This window comes from Rhinoraja longicauda, chromosome 14 (genome assembly GCF_053455715.1).
Source record: "Rhinoraja longicauda isolate Sanriku21f chromosome 14, sRhiLon1.1, whole genome shotgun sequence".
NCBI lineage: Eukaryota > Metazoa > Chordata > Chondrichthyes > Rajiformes > Arhynchobatidae > Rhinoraja > Rhinoraja longicauda.
In genome coordinates this window covers 51,339,340-51,359,625 of record NC_135966.1, presented here as the reverse complement: position 1 = coordinate 51,359,625, position 20,286 = coordinate 51,339,340, and the positions used below count along the sequence as shown (strand labels likewise).

General features: G+C 45.0%; 1 protein-coding gene across 1 annotated transcript; it reads left to right on the top strand.

Annotated features, from left to right (window-relative positions):
- Positions 1-3,287: 3,287 nt before the first annotated feature.
- On the top strand, positions 3,288-4,879 carry LOC144599962 (alpha-2Da adrenergic receptor-like). Its single transcript, XM_078411242.1, has one exon. It carries the CDS (start codon positions 3,525-3,527, stop codon positions 4,779-4,781), a length of 1,257 nt encoding a protein of 418 aa, XP_078267368.1. The 5' UTR covers positions 3,288-3,524; the 3' UTR covers positions 4,782-4,879.
- Positions 4,880-20,286: the final 15,407 nt, after the last annotated feature.

The window sequence follows — 20,286 nt, the reverse complement described above, 5'->3', positions numbered from 1 at the left end:
AAACAAAGTACTGTGGATGGTGGGTCGCCAAAGAAAGGCGCAAAGTGCTGGAGTGCTGGAGTAACTCAGCGGGTCAGGCAGCACCCCTGGAGAACACGGATAGGTGACGTTTCGGGTCGACAGCCTTCTTCGAACTGAAGAGTCTGAACCCCGTCTGAAGAAGGGTGCCGACCCGAAACGTCATCTATCCATGTTCTCCACAGATGCTGCCTGACCCGCTGAGTTACACCAGCACTCTGTGAAACGTCACCTATCCATGTTCTCCACAGATGCTGCCTGACCCCCTGAGTTACTCCAGCACTCTGTGAAACATCATCTATCCATGTTCTCCACAGATGCTGCCTGACCCGCTGAGTTACTCCAGCACTCTGTGTCTTTCTCCGGACACTTCACAGATGGAGAATCAGGGTATTGGAACAAATCTGCCTCAAACTCCAACTTTACTAACACCGTTGTTCAGTCCGAAATGTCGTTATTTATAAATACTATAAACAAGACAAGTAAAATAGCTTGCAATGAACAGATGCTGAATTTCTGGACATTGACGCTGGGCGTTGATGTTTGATGGCACTCTGGTCATTTGTCTGACTGCAGTGTCATACAACTTCAAGCAAAACCCAGGGCTCCAGGTACTCAGCGGGCCAGGCTGCATCTCTGGAGCACCTTGTAACAAGCATCTCCGGGGACATGATAAGCGACGTTTCGGGTCAGGGCCCTTCTTCAGACTGATTGGAGTCAGGGGGTGGGGGTGGGGGGGGAGGGGGTGGCACAAAGCCTGGTAAACGATAGGTGCAGGTGGGATAGGTTAGATTGACAGATGGATGGAATAAGTGGTAAAGACTGGAGGTGGAAAGGAGACAAAGGGTGACAGTTGAGTAAAGAGGTGAAATGTGATGTGATGCCGGAGAGAAGCCATAGAGGCGGGATGGGACGGGGTCAGTGAGGGGGGTAAAAGGGGAATGAGGGGCTCAGGGATAGGCAATGGATGTATGAAGGATGGGAAAGGAGTAGAGTGACTGCAGAATCAGCGCCTGTCCAGTCCCTGCCCAGATGCTGCCTGACCAGGTGCTGAGGTTTGCTCGAGTCCAGCATCCGCTGTTCCTTGTGCCTCCTCAGACCGAACTCTGTCCTCCTCCTGATCCCAACTGATCTGCCGGCTGCCCTTCTCAGACCCTTCCAATATGGACAAGGCATCCAAGTAGAACTCAACTCACGAAGTCACCCCCCCCCCCGCCCTCCCCCAATAAAGCACAGCACTACCCCATCCTTCTCCCGGACTCTGGCTTCAGGCTGAGGGTGGCTACGTGTCTGAATGTAGCTGCAATCCCACTGTCAGACCCACAACAATCTCACTTGCCCGATTCACATCGATCTCCCTTCAGCCTTCCAGACTGGCTTCTCTCAGGACCCTAGACAGACACAAGATGCTGGAGTAACTCAGCGGGACAGGCGGCATCTCTGGAGAGAAGGAATGGGCGACATTTCGGGTCGAGAACCTTGTTCAGATAAGGGCCCTTCCGCGATCTCCCAAGCTTCACAGTCCACACCTTCCCACCGCCCTGCACTCCGTGACATGCTCTTTTCCTCCTTTTGCACGTCGTTACAAAGTCACTCTCCTGCATGTGTGACCAATGCAACTAGAAGGGTCTCGACCCGAAACGTCACCCATTCCTTCTCTCCTGAGATGCTGCCTGACCTGCTGAGTTACTCCAGCATTTTGTGAATAAATACCTTCGATTTGTACCAGCATCTGCAGTTATTTTCTTATACAACTAGAATTCCGCCGTGCAGTTGCATATGGAACACATACAGCACCATTGAACCATTGGTATATCTCCACCTCTGAAACACTAGGTCGCAGCTGCGACCCGTATCTCCAACATCAGGTTGCAGCCCATCAATTGTAAACGGACCCCTGCACTTTCTCCGCTTATCCCTCGTCGATACTTGCCTCTTGCTATTGCTTTCCCCCAATCTCTGCACAAAAAAATGCTATCAAAACCCTTGTCCGGCTGGCGTTTTAGGTCAGCTGCCCTTTGGGGTCCATGCCGGATGGCCGGTTAGACAACCCCCATGGAGAGTTGTAGATCGTCCACCCTCCCCGTGAACCGACGCGGCTCCAAATACATTCCCCAGATGTGATGGGACGGAATACGTTGAGGAAATCGGGCATTCAGCGGCGCATCCGCCCGGAGTTTGATCGTGTGTGTGTGTGTGTGTGTGTGTGTGTGTGTGCCAGCACTGTGTGTTTACAAACAGCAAGGAAAGTGTGACCTTCCTGGTCCCAAACATCATTTCAGAGAATCTACGGAAATGGGCCAGAGACGTGAATGTGATGGAGTTTACAAGCCAAGGTCAATGCGCTTGGCCTGGAACCAAAGCTCCAGTCCGAGATGGAAGCCACATTGTCTAACGCTGCTCTCCCCTCTCTCTCTCTCTCTCTCTCTCTCTCTCTCTCTCTCTCTCTCTCTCTCTCTCCCCCCACTGTCAGTGTTAACAGCCACAACGCGGAAACCCCCTGCTCGCTCCCGCGCGGGATATCACAAACGTTCAAATGCAACACACACATTTTAACTATCTCAGGCACTGCAAACTAATCGGGAAACAAATGCCAGTCCGATCCTACTTCACCACTGCAGCGGGCTGTCCGCATCCACACCCAGCCCCGACCCTCGGCTCCCAGAGACACCAGCTTTAAGCTTCACACACCTCAATGTGCTGACTATACCAGGCATTGAGGGTTGACAGGGTCCGGGGCAGTGGGCGAGCGAGCGCTGGCCATATTCACCCTCGCTTGGTCAAAGCGGGCTCCAAGTGTTCGCGTGTGGATTTGTCCGGCTCTGTTCTTGGCTTGAATCGGGGGGGATTGAACAAGAGAGAAACGCTCCAGTGTGGGCGCAGCTTTAAGCTTCACACTCCTCAATGCGCTGACTATAACAGGCATTCAGGGTTGGGATTGAACAAGGGAGAAACTTCCCAGTGAGGGCGCAGGTCGCCAAGTGTTCGCGGTGCGGTTGGTCTTTGGACGTTGGGTGTGGGGCTGGACGAGGGGCGGCGTTGCTGGTGGATCATCCACGTTGGACCGGCCCAGAGTCTGTCTCAGCTCCTGCACTGGTTGGACGTTGGGTGTGGGGCTGGACGAGGGGCGGCGTTGCTGGTGGATCATCCACGTTGGACCTGCCCAGAGTTTGTCTCAGCTCCTGCACTGGTTGGTTTGACAGCTGCTTGACGTCAGGGTGTGGGAGCTTTGTAAAGGTTGTGGGGAATACGCTCCGGATAGATAGTTCGCCCTGGGTGTTTGGGGCATGGACGCGCTCCGTCCACGGAGCCGACACTCGCTGTGGACCCGGGCTCGGAGATCATCGCTCCATGCCACAGAGTTGATCCACTCGACCAAGATGATCCTTGTCGCCGGCGATGGGACCGTGAAAGGGCGGAGAGCAGAGACGAGGCGGCTCTAGGTTGAGGGTTGATCCGTGACTTTGGCCAACATCAAGCCCGCGCGTTTGGGGAATGAACATGTGATGGAGATGGAGCCTTGCGGCCAGTCCGACACCAACCGGTCGGAAGAGGTGAATGGGACGGGGTTTCAGAGGTTGTCTCCTGACTACACGCCGGCCGCCACCGCCCTGGTCAGTCTGGTGGTCACCTTCATCATCCTACTCACCATCGTGGGCAACACCTTGGTGGTGGTAGCCGTGTTTACAAGCAGGGCTCTGCGGCCGCCTCAGAACCTGTTCCTGGTGTCCCTGGCCTCGGCTGACATCCTGGTAGCCGCCCTGGTCATCCCCTTCTCCTTGGCCAACGAGGTGTTGGGCTACTGGTACTTTGGCAGTGTTTGGTGCGGCATCTACCTGGCCCTGGATGTGCTGTTCTGCACCTCGTCTATAGTCCACCTGTGCGCCATCAGTCTGGACCGATACTGGTCGGTCACCCGCGCGGTCAAGTATAACTTGAAGAGGACACCCAAACGCATTAAGTGCATGATTGCCATAGTGTGGCTGATATCAGCCATCATCTCCTTCCCGCCGTTGGTTTCCATAGACAGTAACCGCAGCAGGCAGGGATGCTGTGAGCTCAACGACGACACATGGTACATCCTGTCCTCCTGCATGGTGTCTTTCTTTGCCCCGTGTGTCATCATGATCTTGGTCTACTTCCGAATCTACAGGGTGGCAAAGCAGAGGACGGCGGTGGTGTCGGTGGCCAGGAACGGCGTGGACCGGCCACCTTCACAAATCGAGACGTGTTTCGCGGCCAAGGGCAAGGCTGAGCCGGACAGTCCCAGCAGCCAGAGTTCGTGCAGCAACCACAGGCAGGAGGAGCTGGAGGACATAGACCTGGAGGAGAGCCTCTCCTCCGAGACCAAGGCGCGCCACTCGCGGGGGTCCAAACCCAGGAGACTACAAGCCCCCGGCTGCTGCCCCACGGCACAACACGGCCCCCTGAATGGGGCCAACACACGCCCCTCGCAGAGACAGCGGCCCGTATCCAACATGGCCAAAAGCAAAGTGGCCCAGCTGCGAGAGAAACGCTTCACCTTCGTGCTGGCCGTGGTGATCGGGGTCTTTGTGCTGTGCTGGTTCCCCTTCTTCTTCACCTACAGTCTGAAGGCGATCTGCAGAGAAAGCTGCTCCGTGCCCGACCCCCTCTTCAACTTTTTCTTCTGGATCGGTTACTGCAACAGCTCTCTGAACCCAATCATCTACACAATCTTCAACAGGGATTTCAGGAGGGCCTTCAAGAAAATCATTTTTAAAACGAACAAGCGTACTTTGTAAACTATATGTACATCTGTTATATTGTCTCCGTGTGTGCGGCCAATGTGATATCTTGCTGTAAATATTTAAACGTTTGAAGCCAATGTAAATAAAAATAAAATCCATCAACAGATACATTTGTTCCTAAATGTTCTTCCAAATTCGGCAAAATTGTGGTATTGATTTAAAATGATTTAATAGAGATACCGGCAGGAAGTAGTATAAGGAAATAACTGCAGATGCTGGTACAAATCGATTTATTCACAAAATGCTGGAGTAACTCAGCAGGTCAGGCAGCATCTCGGGAGAGAAGGAATGGGTGACGTTTCGGGTCGAGTCTCTCCCGAGATGCTGCCTGACCTGCTGAGTTACTCCAGCATTTTGTGAATAAATCGATACTGGCGGGAAGGCATTGCATTTTTGTTTAACATGACAGGGAGTAGCGGTGGGGTTTTGCAAAGGGGAGCGGGTATAATTTACAAAGTAAAGGTGAGATGAGGCGCTTGGAGGGAGATGTTGTCATTTGCGTGGAGGATAAACAAAGGCCGTTCAAGTTCAAGACCGTTTAATTGTTCTGTGTGTACCGCCAACCGACCAATGAAACTTCCTCTTAACAGTTCCATAAACGCAGAAACACATAAACATATACTAATCAAAACCCAACAGGTGACATCGAGGTGGATTTACTCAATGCAAATTACTACTTAATCCCGGAAAAAAAACCTTATCTCATGAGGAAGAAGGAACTGCAAACAGGATCTCAGATTTCCCTTGGGCAACTTGCAGCCCAGTGGTATCAATACTGATTTCTCTAATTTCAAGTAACCCCGGCATTCCCTCTCTCTCCACCCCCCCCCCCCCCCCCTCCCCTGCCACACCAGCTTCTCGTTTTCACCCAACAAACAACTAACTGAAGAAGGGTCTCGACCCGAAACGTCACCCATTCTTTCTCTCCCGAGATGCTGCCTGACCTGCTGAGTTACTCCAGCATTTTGTGAATAAAAGCCTTCGATTTGTACCAGCATCTGCAGTTATCTTCTTAAACAACGAACAGTGGCCTGTTTCCTTTATCATTGTAACTTTTTTTGCATATCTTTCATTCATTGTTCTCTATCTCTCTACATCATCGGCCATATCACTCGTTTCCCACTCCCCTGACTAGTCTGAAGGAGGGTCTTGACCCGAAACATCACCCATTCCGTCTCTTCAGAGATGCTGCCTGACCCGCTGAGTTGCTCCAGGTTTTTGTGTCTAACTTCTCTCAAAGTGGTGTTTAGATTTGCGTGATGTTTTCGGACAGTGAACGCACAACCAGAATGTGCCGGACTGCCAGGAATCGTCCTTTGTGGAATTACGGGATTTACGGTTCAGTCATGCAGTAAAACAACACAGATGTACTTCCAAGTTACGTGTAAGTTTTTTGAACCCTTGTGTGTATTGATGGTGTCTGATAACAAGTCACTTGCTTTAATTGAATGGATGTGTTCGTTTTTTCCCCAGGATAAACTGCCAGGCGATCCTGGGCCATTAATTATGATAATAATAATAATAATAATAATAATAATGTATTACATTTATATAGCGCTTTTCATACACTCAAAGACGCTTTACAGGGATTTAAAGAACATAGGGAAGTGAATAAATAGATAAATAAGTAAACGAACAGAGAAAGGAGACAGAAGGTGAGGTGACCTTCAGTGGTTGAAGGCAGTACTGAACAGGTGAGACTTCAGTGATGTTTTGAATGTGGTGAGTGAGGAGGAGTCTCTGACGGTTTGGGGTAGTGATTATGCTGTACAATGCTGCCTAAATATTTACCATTGCTTTTTAATGATTTTTAAAACAAAGCAACTAAGTTATTTCAATGGGTCTCGAAGGAATAACATTGCATAGCGCGGGTTCTAGTGTCTAAACTATCCCACTTGAATTACTGACACTTGACTTTCTCACAGCAGTGTAAACTTTGATTTAATGCGGGTTTCCGCAGACAACTTTAGCATCCCCCTTATAAACCTGATCCCGGACCCCGTCTTTCCTTTCTTAGGCAAGCCGTACGCAAGCACTATAGTTTGAACAGGTTTCCCCCAATCCCTCCTCTCTCATTCCCATCCCCCCAAACTGCTGTCCGACAACTACAACTTGATGAGCTGATTCCCAGCGCCAGATTGGCGATCCAATAACATTACTCCCTACTGATGGTTGAGGATCGAGTTCTTGTTGCTGGGATATCACTGCCTTTTTGCAACCCTGAAAAAAAAGCACACATACTCTACCTGGGGGTCGGGCCACACACACACACACACACACACACACACACACACACACACACACTCACACACACACACACACACACTCACACACACACACACACACACACACACTCACACACATACACACACACATACACACTCACACACACACACACACACACACACACACACACACACACACACACACACACACACACACACACATGTTCTCTGGAATATAATTCCACAATTGAGTCAGAGAGTGACACAGTGTGGAAACAGGCCCTTTGGCCCAACTTACCCACACCGGCTAACATGTCACTAGTCCCACCTGCCTGTGCTTGGTCCATATCCCTCCAAACATGTCCTATTCATGTACCTGCCTAACTGTTTCTTAGACGTTGGGATAGTCCCAGCCTCAGCTACATCCTCTGGCAGCTCGTTCCATACACCCACCACCCTTGCTGTGAAAAAGTTACCCCTCAGATTCCTATTAAATCTTTTGCCCTTCACTTTGAACCTATGTCCTCTGGTCCTCAATTCCCTTTCTCTGGGTAAGAGATTCTGTGCATCTACCCGATCTATTCCTCTAGTTATTTTATACACCTCTACATGGGCACGAGGTTCTGCACCTCCTCTGTGCATAAACAACAAACACGACACACACTGGGCTACTGTTCGCCATAAAAGACTGGCAATAGGAGAAGATATGTTATGTCAAAGTAGCATTGCTATGGCAAGCAGTGTAAGTTTTATCGTTATTCTACCTTTTCATATTTGAAAATGCCTTTACTATAATTTGTCGTGAGAAGGTACTATTATTTGCTACATCTTTTTCAGACTCAGTTTTACATACCTGCATCTTTGAAAAGGAAATATTTGATGACTGCCGTAAATATTTTTCTGCTGAGTTTAACTACATTAGTGCACTAAATCTACTTGCATGCAATACTGTGCATATTGGTACTTTGCTTCCTACTTGTATAAAAGATTCGACCCTGAACAAAATAATCTGTCACTCCACCAAACTTCCCAAATGCACAATTAACTTCCATTCAAAATTACGCACATTTTCACAAAAAAAACACACTTGTAAAAGCTAAACAGTCTCAGCTACATAAATATGCAAAATAAATTCAAAGCAAATTCCAGTGCAATATTTTTATATAGAGAGTGGAAAGAATGTGAAGCATGGAATGGCTGAGATGGAGAGTGCTGATTCATTTCAGGGGAAGCTTGTACGGGTGTCGGAGGTTATGGGAAGAAGACAGGAGAATGGGGTTAGGAGGGAGAGATAGATCAGCCATGATTGAATGGCGGAGTATACTTGATGGGCCGAATGGCCTAATTCTGCACTTATGATCTTATGATGAGAACAGGAGTACAAGGAATGGAAGGAAATGTTGAAGAAGTGAGATGAAGTGCAATGAAAATGGTTCATATTCAATACGACTACCACCCTTTTTCTGTTCTTCAACATTCAATATATTGACTGAACATGAATTTGCTGCAGAATTTTAAAAGCACTCCTGGTTTTTCTTCAGGGAGTCAGCAACAAGATGATAGAAATCTTACTAATCCTCCAAAATGAAAGTTATGCTCTCCTCACCCCATTCTCCTGCCTGCTTGCCATGATCTCCGACACCCGTACAAGCTTCCCCTGAAATGAATCGTCACTCTCCATCTCAGTCATTCCACGCTTCACATTCTCGCCACTCTTTGCATAAAAATATTGCACTGGAATTTGCTTTAAATTTATTTTGCATTTTATGTAGCTGCGATTGTTTTACTCGTCCTACAAGTTTTTGTAAATATATTTCATATACGTCACCAGTTCCTCTCACAGATCAGATATAGATAATGACAGTTACTGAGAAGTGAGTGTGAACTGTGAAATAATAAGCGGTACATGATTGAAAAAGAGATAAAGATAAATTTAAACAAATACCAAACCATTTATCTCCTTAAAACCATTTAAGAACATTTCCAAAAATATTTTGTGAAATAACTACAATGAGGCAAGCTTGTCACATGACAATATTTTGGAGAAGTGGTTAACGTGTCATGATGTTACCTGGAAAGATGACTTTGTTCTAACCCTGAGCATTGTCATGGTGTATGTACCATATGGTGACTTGAATTGCCAGAGTCAAAAATCGGACAATGGCCAAAGAGGCTAATTAATTTATATTGACCAAGGCTGCAATTTTATGAGCAACATAGAAAGGAAAGAAAAATGTTACCAAGTCTAGGACGTTTGATGGAAACCAGTGAAAGGAAAGCTTATGGATGACTTGCTTGTTTGGTTTTGTAAGTATTTTAAGTAAAAATTGAAATGTATCTGGTTTGATAAAGAGTGTCTAATGCCTGAGGAACATTGAAAATCTTGGCAGTTGACTTTGTGACTCATTGTTATATTAAGGGAGTTAAAATAATTTAGGAATGATATTTAATTTGTGATGGATAGTTGATCTGCAACTATCTGTGGAATTTCAGAAGTAGTCTGATATGGCTGTGAAATTGCATTTACAACAGTGTTCCACATTTAGAGTGGACTTATGAACCTATAAATGTTGTTGACGTGCAGCAGAATAAACAATTCCCTTAAAGCCAGCTATTCTCATGCTGTCTGCCCAGGCTTTCATTTCCCTTTTATCTTGTCCCTCATCATCAAAGTGACTGTGCATCCTATCATTATGTAGTTAGTTAAAACCTTGAGCAAAGGCACCTGGATCAAGATGTTGGGGAAGATTGTTGCCTATTCATAGTGTATCGCATTACATTGAGATATTGTTTTTATTTTTTGTATTCTATGTTTACCATTTAATCCATCAGCCAATCTGCATTTATTTCACATTTACTTGGCTTCCTCATTCTTCAACTGCTTGTCTACCAAGGTATACACCCACCCATTTATCTTTTTATACATTCATTTCTGTCAACATCCATTTAACGATTCACATCCCTGTTGGGCGTTTAAAAGGTAGATCAGGTTTAAGCTGTTCTAATGCAGGATAATAACAACCGTGGCACAAAATGTCTTCTAATTTTTTCACTTTGATATGTGGCAAGTTCAATCACACGGAGAGAAAACAGCAATATTTGAAAATCCAATTATTATCTATAATATGTTTCAGCAAATTAAATATTCAATTGCTACCTTTTCTGTGTTCAATATATATGACGCACATTTTTGGCAAGTTAAATTTAGCATTATAAAACATCCTGGAACACAAAAAGGTCTTTGTGCAGAAATTGTAAATATGATAAATAAACACAGTTGAGTGAAAAAGTAGTTTCTGTTAATTAACAGAATCCCATGATTGTCCCCAGTAATAGATGGTTTCCTGATTTTATTCATCTCAAATTTTAATCTCTGGCAATGTGTGTGGATGAATATAATCAACAGATTTTCTTTCTCTGTCATCTATAATTTAAAATTTCAGGTGGGAATTATACTAATCTCCCCACAATACAAGTTCTATAAAAGAAACACAAAAATGCAATGGTATCTTTCAGTTTTAATTTGAAACTTTTTGTTAGAAAAAACCAAAGCCCGATATTCATGGAATACAAGTACAACTAGCAAGCTAAGGATAGACACCATAAGAGGTCACAGGAGAATAAAATGTACAAAATATCAACTGTAAAAATGGTACCAAAAGGCACATTCTACAAGTGTGGGACTATCTTCCTTGATATTATCTGCTGAACATATTTGCTATCAAAATGATTGCAGTTTGGTAGTTACAATATAAGCCATTGTTTGATTTGCTTGGGGTTCTGCTTGAGAGAGAAGATGTATCCAGGATAATTAAAGATAAGGCATATTAATTTTGACGAAATTGGAATCGTGACAGTTTGAATAAGCCAGCTAAATTTCTGAACCATCATCTCAAATTAAAAAGATAATTACATTGTTCAAGTGGTTGACCGTATGTACATTAAATCTGAGATTGCTGTACTGTCAGAGGTCACAGGGTCATTCTAGGACCATGTTCAGCTATCACTTAACTTGAAGCACAAAGACTGCGGTGTGATGTACAAATCAACCTGCCAAAAGTGAACGTTCAAGTCTTAAAGTGAATGTTTAACATATATGTCTCTCCTTCATGCAATTAAAATGGCTGTATCAACCAGTCAATGGCTGTATCAACCAGTCAATGGCTGTATCAACCAGTCAATGGCTGTATCAACCAGTCAATGGCTGTATCAACCAGTCAATGGCTGTATCAACCAGTCAATGGCTGTATCAACCAGTCAATGGCTGTATCAACCAGTCAATGGCTGTATCAACCAGTCAATGGCTGTATCAACCAGTCAATGGCTGTATCAACCAGTCAATGGCTGTATCAACCAGTCAATCTGTTGCCAAAGCCCCCATTTTAGGTGAGAGCTACATTTATTTGCAACGTCCACTCTGGCCTGAAAATGTTCCGTCGTTCTCAGTTCATCGGAGAACTCCAGAGAACATTACAAAGTTGTTTCCATATTCAGCACCTCGGAATAAGTTAAATATCTTATCAGTTCCATCTGCATCATCTGAATTACAACAGTTGTTAAACTTCTCAATTTACTACAAAGCTCATTAAGACGTCTTTTGCCAAGATTGTATGAACTGTTTCAGATTACTATTTTAGATATTTTAAAATCTAACCATGTTTCTGATTCAGTTGAAGTACATCATCAAACCAGAGGCAGTTAGACACACACGGCTTTATATGAGATTGTGATATTAAAGCATGGACTCTACAAAGGTTGGGAGTCCCTCAGCCTTCTCCGCCACCCTGGTGCTCTACCTACTGGCCAGCTATCATCCTCTGCCTATTTCAACGTTGAGATCTTCTTGGATCATGCTTTGTTGGAAACATCCTTCATGTAAAGGTCAGAAGTGCAGGAGCAAAGAAGACCGTTGGCTGAGAGAAAGTAAGTGTTAATTGCAGGTTAAAGTCCGTTTAAAAAGAGCGCCAAAAGGACGCTAGCAGGCATTCAGTGAAGCGCATACCTCCAAGCTCATCAGGAAGGCAGGATAGAAGTGAGTATGTGGATTGGCTGATCAATTAAAATAGAAGTTTGGTACATTGGCCAATTAGGCAATTTAGTGACTAATATAAACAAGACTTGCACAAGGGGGTGCGGCCCTGTTAAGGGAGGTGCCCCGTGAGAAAAGTGCCCCGTGAGAAAAGTGCCCCGTGAGAAAAGTGCCCCGTGAGAAAAGTGCCCCGTGAGAAAAGTGCCCCGTGAGAAAAGTGCCCCGTGAGAAAAGTGCCCCGTGAGAAAAGTGCCCCGTGAGAAAAGTGCCCCGTGAGAAAAGTGCCCCGTGAGAAAAGTGCCCCGTGAGAAAAGTGCCCCGTGAGAAAAGTGCGAGTCTTCGGCTGTGAGTCTTTGGCGAGGAGGGTGAGATGAGGAGGTTACACTTGTTTTTAAGCCTGATTGGTTTTTAGACACTAAAATAATGGCAGATAAGTTGGTGCAGTGTGTTTCCTGCAGGATGTGGGAAGGTAGAGACACCACTGTAGCTTCTGGGACCTACACCTGCAAAAACTGTGTCCAGGTGCAGCTCCTGAATGGAAAAGCAGCTGGATGACCTCAGGGCCATCCGGGAATGCGAGAGTTTCCTGGACAGGACCTACTGTGAGGCTGTCACGCCAAGGGTCCAGGTCGAGCGAAGGTGGGAGACCGTTTCAAAGGGGAGTGAACGTGGACTACAGGTGACCCCAGTGGCTGTGCCTATTGCAAACAGGTACACCCTCTTGGGAGCTATCGGGGCAGAAGACGCTTCCAGTCCGAGCAGCAGACAGGTTGGTGGCTCTAATCCAGGCAAGGAAACTCGACCGGGGAGACCGAAGTCGGCCATAGTAGTGGGTGATTCCATTGTCCGAGATACGGACAGTAGATTCTGTGGCAACAGGCGGGACTCGAGGATGGTCTGTTGCCTCCCTGGTGCCAGAGTTCAAGACATCACAGAGCGGCTTCAGAACATCCTAGCGAGGGAAGGCGATCAACTGGAAGTAGTTGTGCATGTGGGCACGAACGACGTCGGGAGGAAGAGGAAGGAGGTGCTGCAACGTGAGTTTAGAGAGTTAGGAAGAAGACTGAGAAGTAGGACGTCGAGGGTAGTTATCTCTGGACTGTTACCTGTACCTCGTGCTGGTGAGGGCAGGAACAGAGAGATCGGGGATATGAATGTATGGCTGAGGGGCTGGTGCAGGGAGCAGGGATTTAGATTTCTAGACCACTGGGATCTCTTCTGGGGTAGGGGTGACCTGTACAAAAGGGATGGGTTACACCTTAACAGCAGGGGGACCAACATTCTGGCAGGCAGGTTTGCTAGTGTTACACGTGTGGCTTTAAACTAAGTAGTGGGGGGGAGGGGTTGACAAATTGGGAATATGAAGATGGAGTTAAAGGGGAAGCGAATACAGGAGAAATTGCAAAGGACTCTAGAATAAATGGGAAGGGAAGTTCTGGATGGGATAAGAGAGTAAGGTCAGGGCCAATGGTGACCGGTGTGAGAGGGGAGGTGAATACCGAAGTTAAAGTGTTGTATTTAAATGCGTGAAGTATGAAAAATAAAGTGGATGAGCTTGAGGCTCAGTTGGACATTGGCAAGTATGATGTTGTGGGAATCACTGAGACATGGCTACAAGAGGACCAGGGCTGGGAACTGAATATTCAGGGGTACCAACATATGGAAAAGACAGACAGGTGGGGAGAGGGGGCGGGGTAGCTCTGTTGGTAAAGAATGATATTCACTCCCTTGCGAGAGGTGACATAGAATCAGATGTAGAATCAGTATGGATAGAAATGAGGAATTGTAAGGGTAATAAGAACCCCAATGGGAGTTATCTATAGGCCCCCAAACAGTAGCCTCGACATAGGGTGCAAGTTGAATCAAGAGCTCAAATTGGCATGTCGCAAATGTAATGCTACGGTGGTTATGGGAGATTTCAACATGCAGGTAGACTGGGAAAATCAGGTTGGTAATGAACCCCAGGAAAGAGAGTTTGTGGAGTGTCTCCGAGATGGATTCAGAATAGCTTGTACTGGAGCCTACCAGGGAGAAGGCAATACTGGATTTAGTGTTGTGCAATGAACCTGATATGATAAGGGGACTCGAGGTAAAAGAGCCATTAGGATGCAGTGATCACAATATGATACGTTCTACTCTACAAATTGAGAGGGAGAAGGGAAAATCGGAAGTGTCAGTATTACAGTATAGCAAAGGGGATTACAGAGGCATGAGGCAGGAGCTGGTCGGATTTGACTGGAAGGAGGTCCTAGCAGGGAAGATGGTGGAACAGCAATGGCAGGTATTCCTGGGAACAATGCAGAAGGTGCAGGATCAATTTATCCTAAAGAGGAGGAAAGATTCTAAGGGGAGTAAGAGGCACCCGTGGCTGACAAGGGAAGTCAAGGACAGCATAAAAATAAAAGAGATGTATATCATAGCAAAGCAGAGTGGGAAGCCAGAGGATGGGGAATTTTTAAAGAGGAACAGAAGATAACTAAAATACGCGGAGAAAAGATGAGGTACGAGGGTAAACTAGCCAATAATATAAAAGAGGATAGTATAAGCTTTTTTAGGTATGTGAAGAGGAAAAAAATAGTCAAGGCAAATGTGGGTCCCTTGAAGTCAGAAGCAGGGGAATTTATTATGGGGAACAAGGAAATGGCAGACGGGTTGAACCGGTACTTTGGATCTGTCTTTACTGAGGAAGATACAAACAATCTCCCAGATGTTCTAGTGGCCAGAGATCCTAGGGTGACGGAGGAACTGAAGGAGATTCACATTAGGTAGGAAATGGTGTTGGGTAGACTGATGGGACTGAAGGATGATAAATCCCCAGGGCCTGATGGTCTGCATCCCAGGGTACTTAAGGAGGTGGCTCTAGAAATCGTGGATGCATTGGTGACCATTTTCCAATGTTCTATAGTTTCAGGATCGTTTCCTGTGGATTGGAGGGTAGCTAATGTTATACCGCTTTTTAAGAAAGGAGGGAGAGAGAAAATGGGAAATTATAGACCAGTTAGTCTGACATCAGTGGTGGGGAAGTTGCTGGAGTCAATTATAAAAGATGAAATTGCGGAGCATTTGGATAGCAGTAACAGGATCGTTCCGAGTCAGCATGGATTTACGAAGGGGAAATCATGCTTGACTAATCTTCTGGAGTTTTTTGAGGATGTAACTAGGAAAATTGACAGGGAAGAGCCGGTGGATGTGGTGTACCTTGACTTTCAGAAAGCCTTCGACAAGGTCTCACATAGGAGATTAGTGGGCAAAATTAGAGCACATGGTATTGGGGGTAGGGTACTGACATGGATAGAAAATTGGTTGACAGACAGAAAGCAAAGAGTGGGAATAAATGGGTCCCTTTCAGAATGGCAGGCAGTGACTAGTGGGGTACCGCAAGGCTCGGTGCTGGGACCGCAGCTATTTTCAATATACATTAATAACTTGGATGAAGGGATTAAAAGTACCATTAGCAAATTTGCAGATGATACAAAGCTGGGTGGTAGTGTGAGCTGTGAGGAAGATGCTATGAGGTTGCGGGGTGACTTGGACAGGTTGTGTAAGTGGGCGGATGCTTGGCAGATGCAGCTTAATGTGGATAAGTGGTAAGAATAAGAAGGCAGATTATTATCTGAACGGTGTCAAGTTAAGGAAAGGGGACTTACAATGAGATCTGGGTGTCCTAGTGCATCAGTCACTGAAAGGAAGCATGCAGGTACAGCAGGCAGTGAAGAAAGCCAATGGAATGTTGGCCTTCATAACAAGAGGAGTTGAGTATAGGAGCAGAGAGGTCCTTCTACAGTTGTACAGGGCCCTAGTGAGACCGCACCTGGAGTACTGTGTGCAGTTTTGGTCTCCAAATTTGAGGAAGGATATTCTTGCTATTGAGGGTGTGCAGCGTAGGTTTATTAGGTTAATTCCCGGAATGGCAGGACTGTCATATGTTGAAAGACTGGAGTGACTAGGCTTGTATACACTGGAATTTAGAAGGACGAGAGGGGATCTTATCAAAACGTATAAGATTATTAAGGGGTTGGACACGTTAGAGGCAGGAAACATGTTCACAATGTTGGAGGAGTCCAGAAACAGGGGTCACAGTTTAAGAATAAGGGGTGGGCCATTTAGAACGGAGACGAGGAAAAACCTTTTCAGTCAGAGTTGTAAATCTGTGGAATTCTCTGCCTCAGAAGGCAGTGGAGGCCAATTCTGAATGCATTCAAGAGAGAGTTAGATAGAGCTCTTAAGGATAGCGGAGTCAGGGGGTATGGGGAGAAAGCAGGAACGGGGTACTGATTGAGAATGATCAGCCATGATCACATTGATCACATGGTGCTGGCTTGAAGGGCCGAATGGCCTCCTCCTGCACCTATTGTCTATTGTCTATTGTCTATTGTCTATTGTCTATTGTCTATTGTCTATTGTCTATTGTCTATTGTCTATTGTCTATTGTCTATTGACCTGCCCACCATTGGTGTCTCTGCCAGGAGCATAATTTCAGATGGTTTTCAGTAGGTGGAGCACCAGAATAGCTAAGAAGGCTGAGAGACCCCCAACCCTTGTGTTGTCCTTGCTGTTGGACCTGGGGTTTCTCTGTCAAGGATCATATGGTGGCTGTCCATGCACCAATCATGTTAAAATATTCACGCACATTCATCCACCTGAGGCCTAGGAGATTATCTGATTCAATAAAATCTGTAGCTCCAGGATTGGCCTTGTCAGTCATCACATGACCCACAGAGAGGTCCCACCAGGAAGAGAAGTGATTGCTGATGATATCAAAGTACACTTAGTTCAGTTTTGTTAATTGTCACATGTACTGATGTACAGTGAAAAGCTTTTGTTGCATGCTATCGAGTCAGTGGAAAGACAATACATGATTACAACCGAGTCATGAACAGTGTATAGATAATCTCCTAGGCCACACACCATCTCCTAGGCATTAAAAACATGTAGCAGGCTGAGTGCATCTGGGGAATTTGAGCACCAACCTCTGTACTTCCAACACTGCACATTGTCTATCAATAATTTGAAGTAACATAAACCTTCTAACTTGTGATGTGTACTAATTTTCCTTTCAGCTTTTTCAATATTCAATTTGCCAACAGTAAGTAACATCCTTAAATATAATTATTATGTTGAATGACCATTTGTTGTGTTGAAAGGAAGAAGATAACTGGATTTCACTGGCACTATAGCAATACTTTGCTTACTGAGAATGTTACGAGCCCAAAGCCCCAAATTATCTTGGTCACTGTTCCAAAACAAATACTGCTACTGCTTACAGCTAAGCTCATGGGAAGCCCACAGTAGGAGCTGAAAACATTCTTTCAACAGATTGCTTGACAATTTGGTATGATTCCCAAAAAACAAAATGTCATGCACAGAGAAATAGAAAGAACGACATTTTGCTTAACCATACTTTCCCATCTAGTTCTGTGCTGTGTATACTGGACTGGTATCAGTGTCCAGTGTCATAAGAATTCACCCCACCTTACCGCAACTCCTCCACAACCCAAGTGCTATCTCTTTTATCACTGCGGCTGTCATCAGACTTAAAGTTAATTGTAGAAATTTTGCTCAATTGGACTGCCTTTGATTCAATAAAATATTACTTTTTCTTTAGAACTTATGGTACTTATTATAAACAACTTCGCCACTCTGAGGCCTGGCCTTGTGGTTTCATTACTCATTCCAGTCCCCAAAATCCATCTTTCCATTAAAGTCAAACCAACTCCCAAAACAAAAATCTACGCAGATTTTTCTGAAATATAGATTTCTCAAAAGTTTGAGGCTTCTGTTCTGTCTCGATCATTACAAAAATATATCACTCAAAATCTTTGTACAAGGAACGTTGATTGAACAACACTGAGAAGTAATAGCAAACCTTATTTATTTCAAAAATAAACCTCATTCAGAATAAAAATTATCAAGTATAAAAACCCAGAGTTGTGAATTTGTGGAATTCTCTGCCACAGAGGGCAGTGGAGGCCAATTCACTGGATGAATTTAAAAGAGAGTTAGATAGTGCTCTAGGGGCTGGCGGAATCAAGGGACATGGGGAGAAGGCAAGCACGGGTTACTGATTGTGGATGATCAGCCATGATCACAATGAATGGAGATGCTGGCTTGAAGGGCCAGCATTTTCTATGTTTCTATGTTTCTATATTTTCTATGTTTCTATATATATTTAAAAAATCTGTGCAAAATTTCTTCATACATTCTCAATGTCTTTACATTTAGTTGTGTAGTGTTCAGACCTATTTTTAAACAAAATACCCTTGCCACTCATGTGGCTCCTTGTGGTGATATCTCTTCCCTCATTCGAGGGGTGTCCCCACTGGACTCTACATCTCAATGTCCAGCAGTGGAAGTCATGGCAGACTTGGAGCAAAGCACAAATTAAGCATTCAAGGCATCTGAGTGCTGGAGCCAAAGAAAGTTTTGAGAAAACATCTGGAAAACATCATATCATCTAGGGCCAGTTCAGAAACCCTTGAGTCAGTTGGGTGAGTGCTACGATCTGCGAACATTTAATCGATGTTTTGGATGAGATGGCTAACTAATACCCTGCCCGGTGCTCACATAATGCAAGAAGTGCAGTGGCACTTAGCCAAAGAGGATCAAGCCCTCTTGACAGCTTCACACCATTCATCCTCAACCAATACTGCCAGAGGGGATTAAACGGTCAATTTTTCCCAAAATAGCAATGACTATACTTCAAAAGGAAGATTAACTCTGAAGAGCTCTTGAAAGACACTGTAAAAGTCAAATACATTTTATAGAGCAAATCAGATATTTCCTTGCTCGTGGCTTATCAAGAAATACAGACTAAGAAATTCCAGTTTACACTTGTGATTTAAGTAGATAGCCACGGAAGGCTGTAGAGGCCAAGTCAGTGGATATTTTTAAGGGAGAGGTAAATAGATTCTTGATTAATGCAGGTGTCAGAGGTTATGGGGAGAAGGCAAGAGAATGGGGTTAGGAGGGAGAGATAGATCAGCCAAGATTGAATGGCGGAGTAGACCTGATGGGCCAAATGGCCTCATTCTTCTCCTATTCCTTATGAACACAAATGGGGGTAAGAAATAGTTACCAGAGAAAAAAGATGATGTTTTTGTTTCCACCTGTGAGGCTCAGCCTGCTGGTTGTGCAGAACTTTGATGGACAGGGTTCACTTGACATTCTTCCCTTCTTTGGCTTTATAGCGGAATTTAAATCTTCCAACCACCATGGCTTACTGTATGTGCTTGGAATTGTTCTCTGCACCACATACCAAAACACGTTCCAGAAACGTACAGGTTGGTAGGTTCATTGGCTTGGTAAAAATTGTAAATGGTCCCTAGTGTGTGTAGGATAGTGTTAGTGAGTAGGGATCGCTGGTCGCTGTGGACTCGGTGGGCCTAAGGGCCTGTTTCCGCACTGTTTCTCTAATATAAACTAAACGTCACTTTGCTCTCCCACTCCCTAAGTTCTGAATTCTGTGTAGTTCCACATGTAAACCCTTTCACTTCCTCATATAACTTCCACATCTGACACTATTGAAAGGGAAGATAAATTGTTGATAATTCTGAAGAATTCTCTTTTTTGTGGATATACCTGAGAGGCTTTTAGAGGTAAAACCATTTGGAACAGGTTCTTCAGCGACTTTAAACGCCAAAAATTCTCCCTTGTGGATGACAATAAGAACTTGCAAATGCCGCCGAACGGAGCAGTCACTGGCTGTGGCTGAAAAGAAGAGATACTGTCTGGGCTAGAGGCTAACCATAATACACACACCCAGGGCTGATCACCCAGTGGTGGGCCTGCCTCGACTGAGGGTGTCTTGTGATAAAAGGCCGAAACATCCAGTGACGTTGAGGTACACAACTGAAGATGTGTCTGAATGGTAGCAACGTCACCTAGTGGTCACCCCCAAGAACAACACCAGTCAATTGTAGTGCAAACCTTAGGGATTGTAACATCTAGTCCTACTAATCAACCAATTTGTAAATCAGAAGCAAATAGAAGCAATATTCTGCTACATGGATCATGGTTACCATCCTTTGCATTAATCATTCAACCACAAAGACTTATCCACAGAATAGGAACAGATGTAGTTGTAGTTGTTATATGTTATATGTTATATGGCTTATTTTGGTTCAGGCTTCAAGATTAAGATGAAAGATGTATCACATTTATTTTAAATACATTAAAAATTCATGCTTAGCTTCCTCTATTTCTAGGTTTAATTGCACATTTATAATTCTCCTGATTTCTGTAGGCA

Excerpts from the sequence above, each read along its gene's own strand:
- LOC144599962 (XM_078411242.1), top strand. The coding sequence starts at position 3,525 with ATGGAGATGGAGCCTTGCGGCCAGTCCGACACCAACCGGTCGGAAGAG.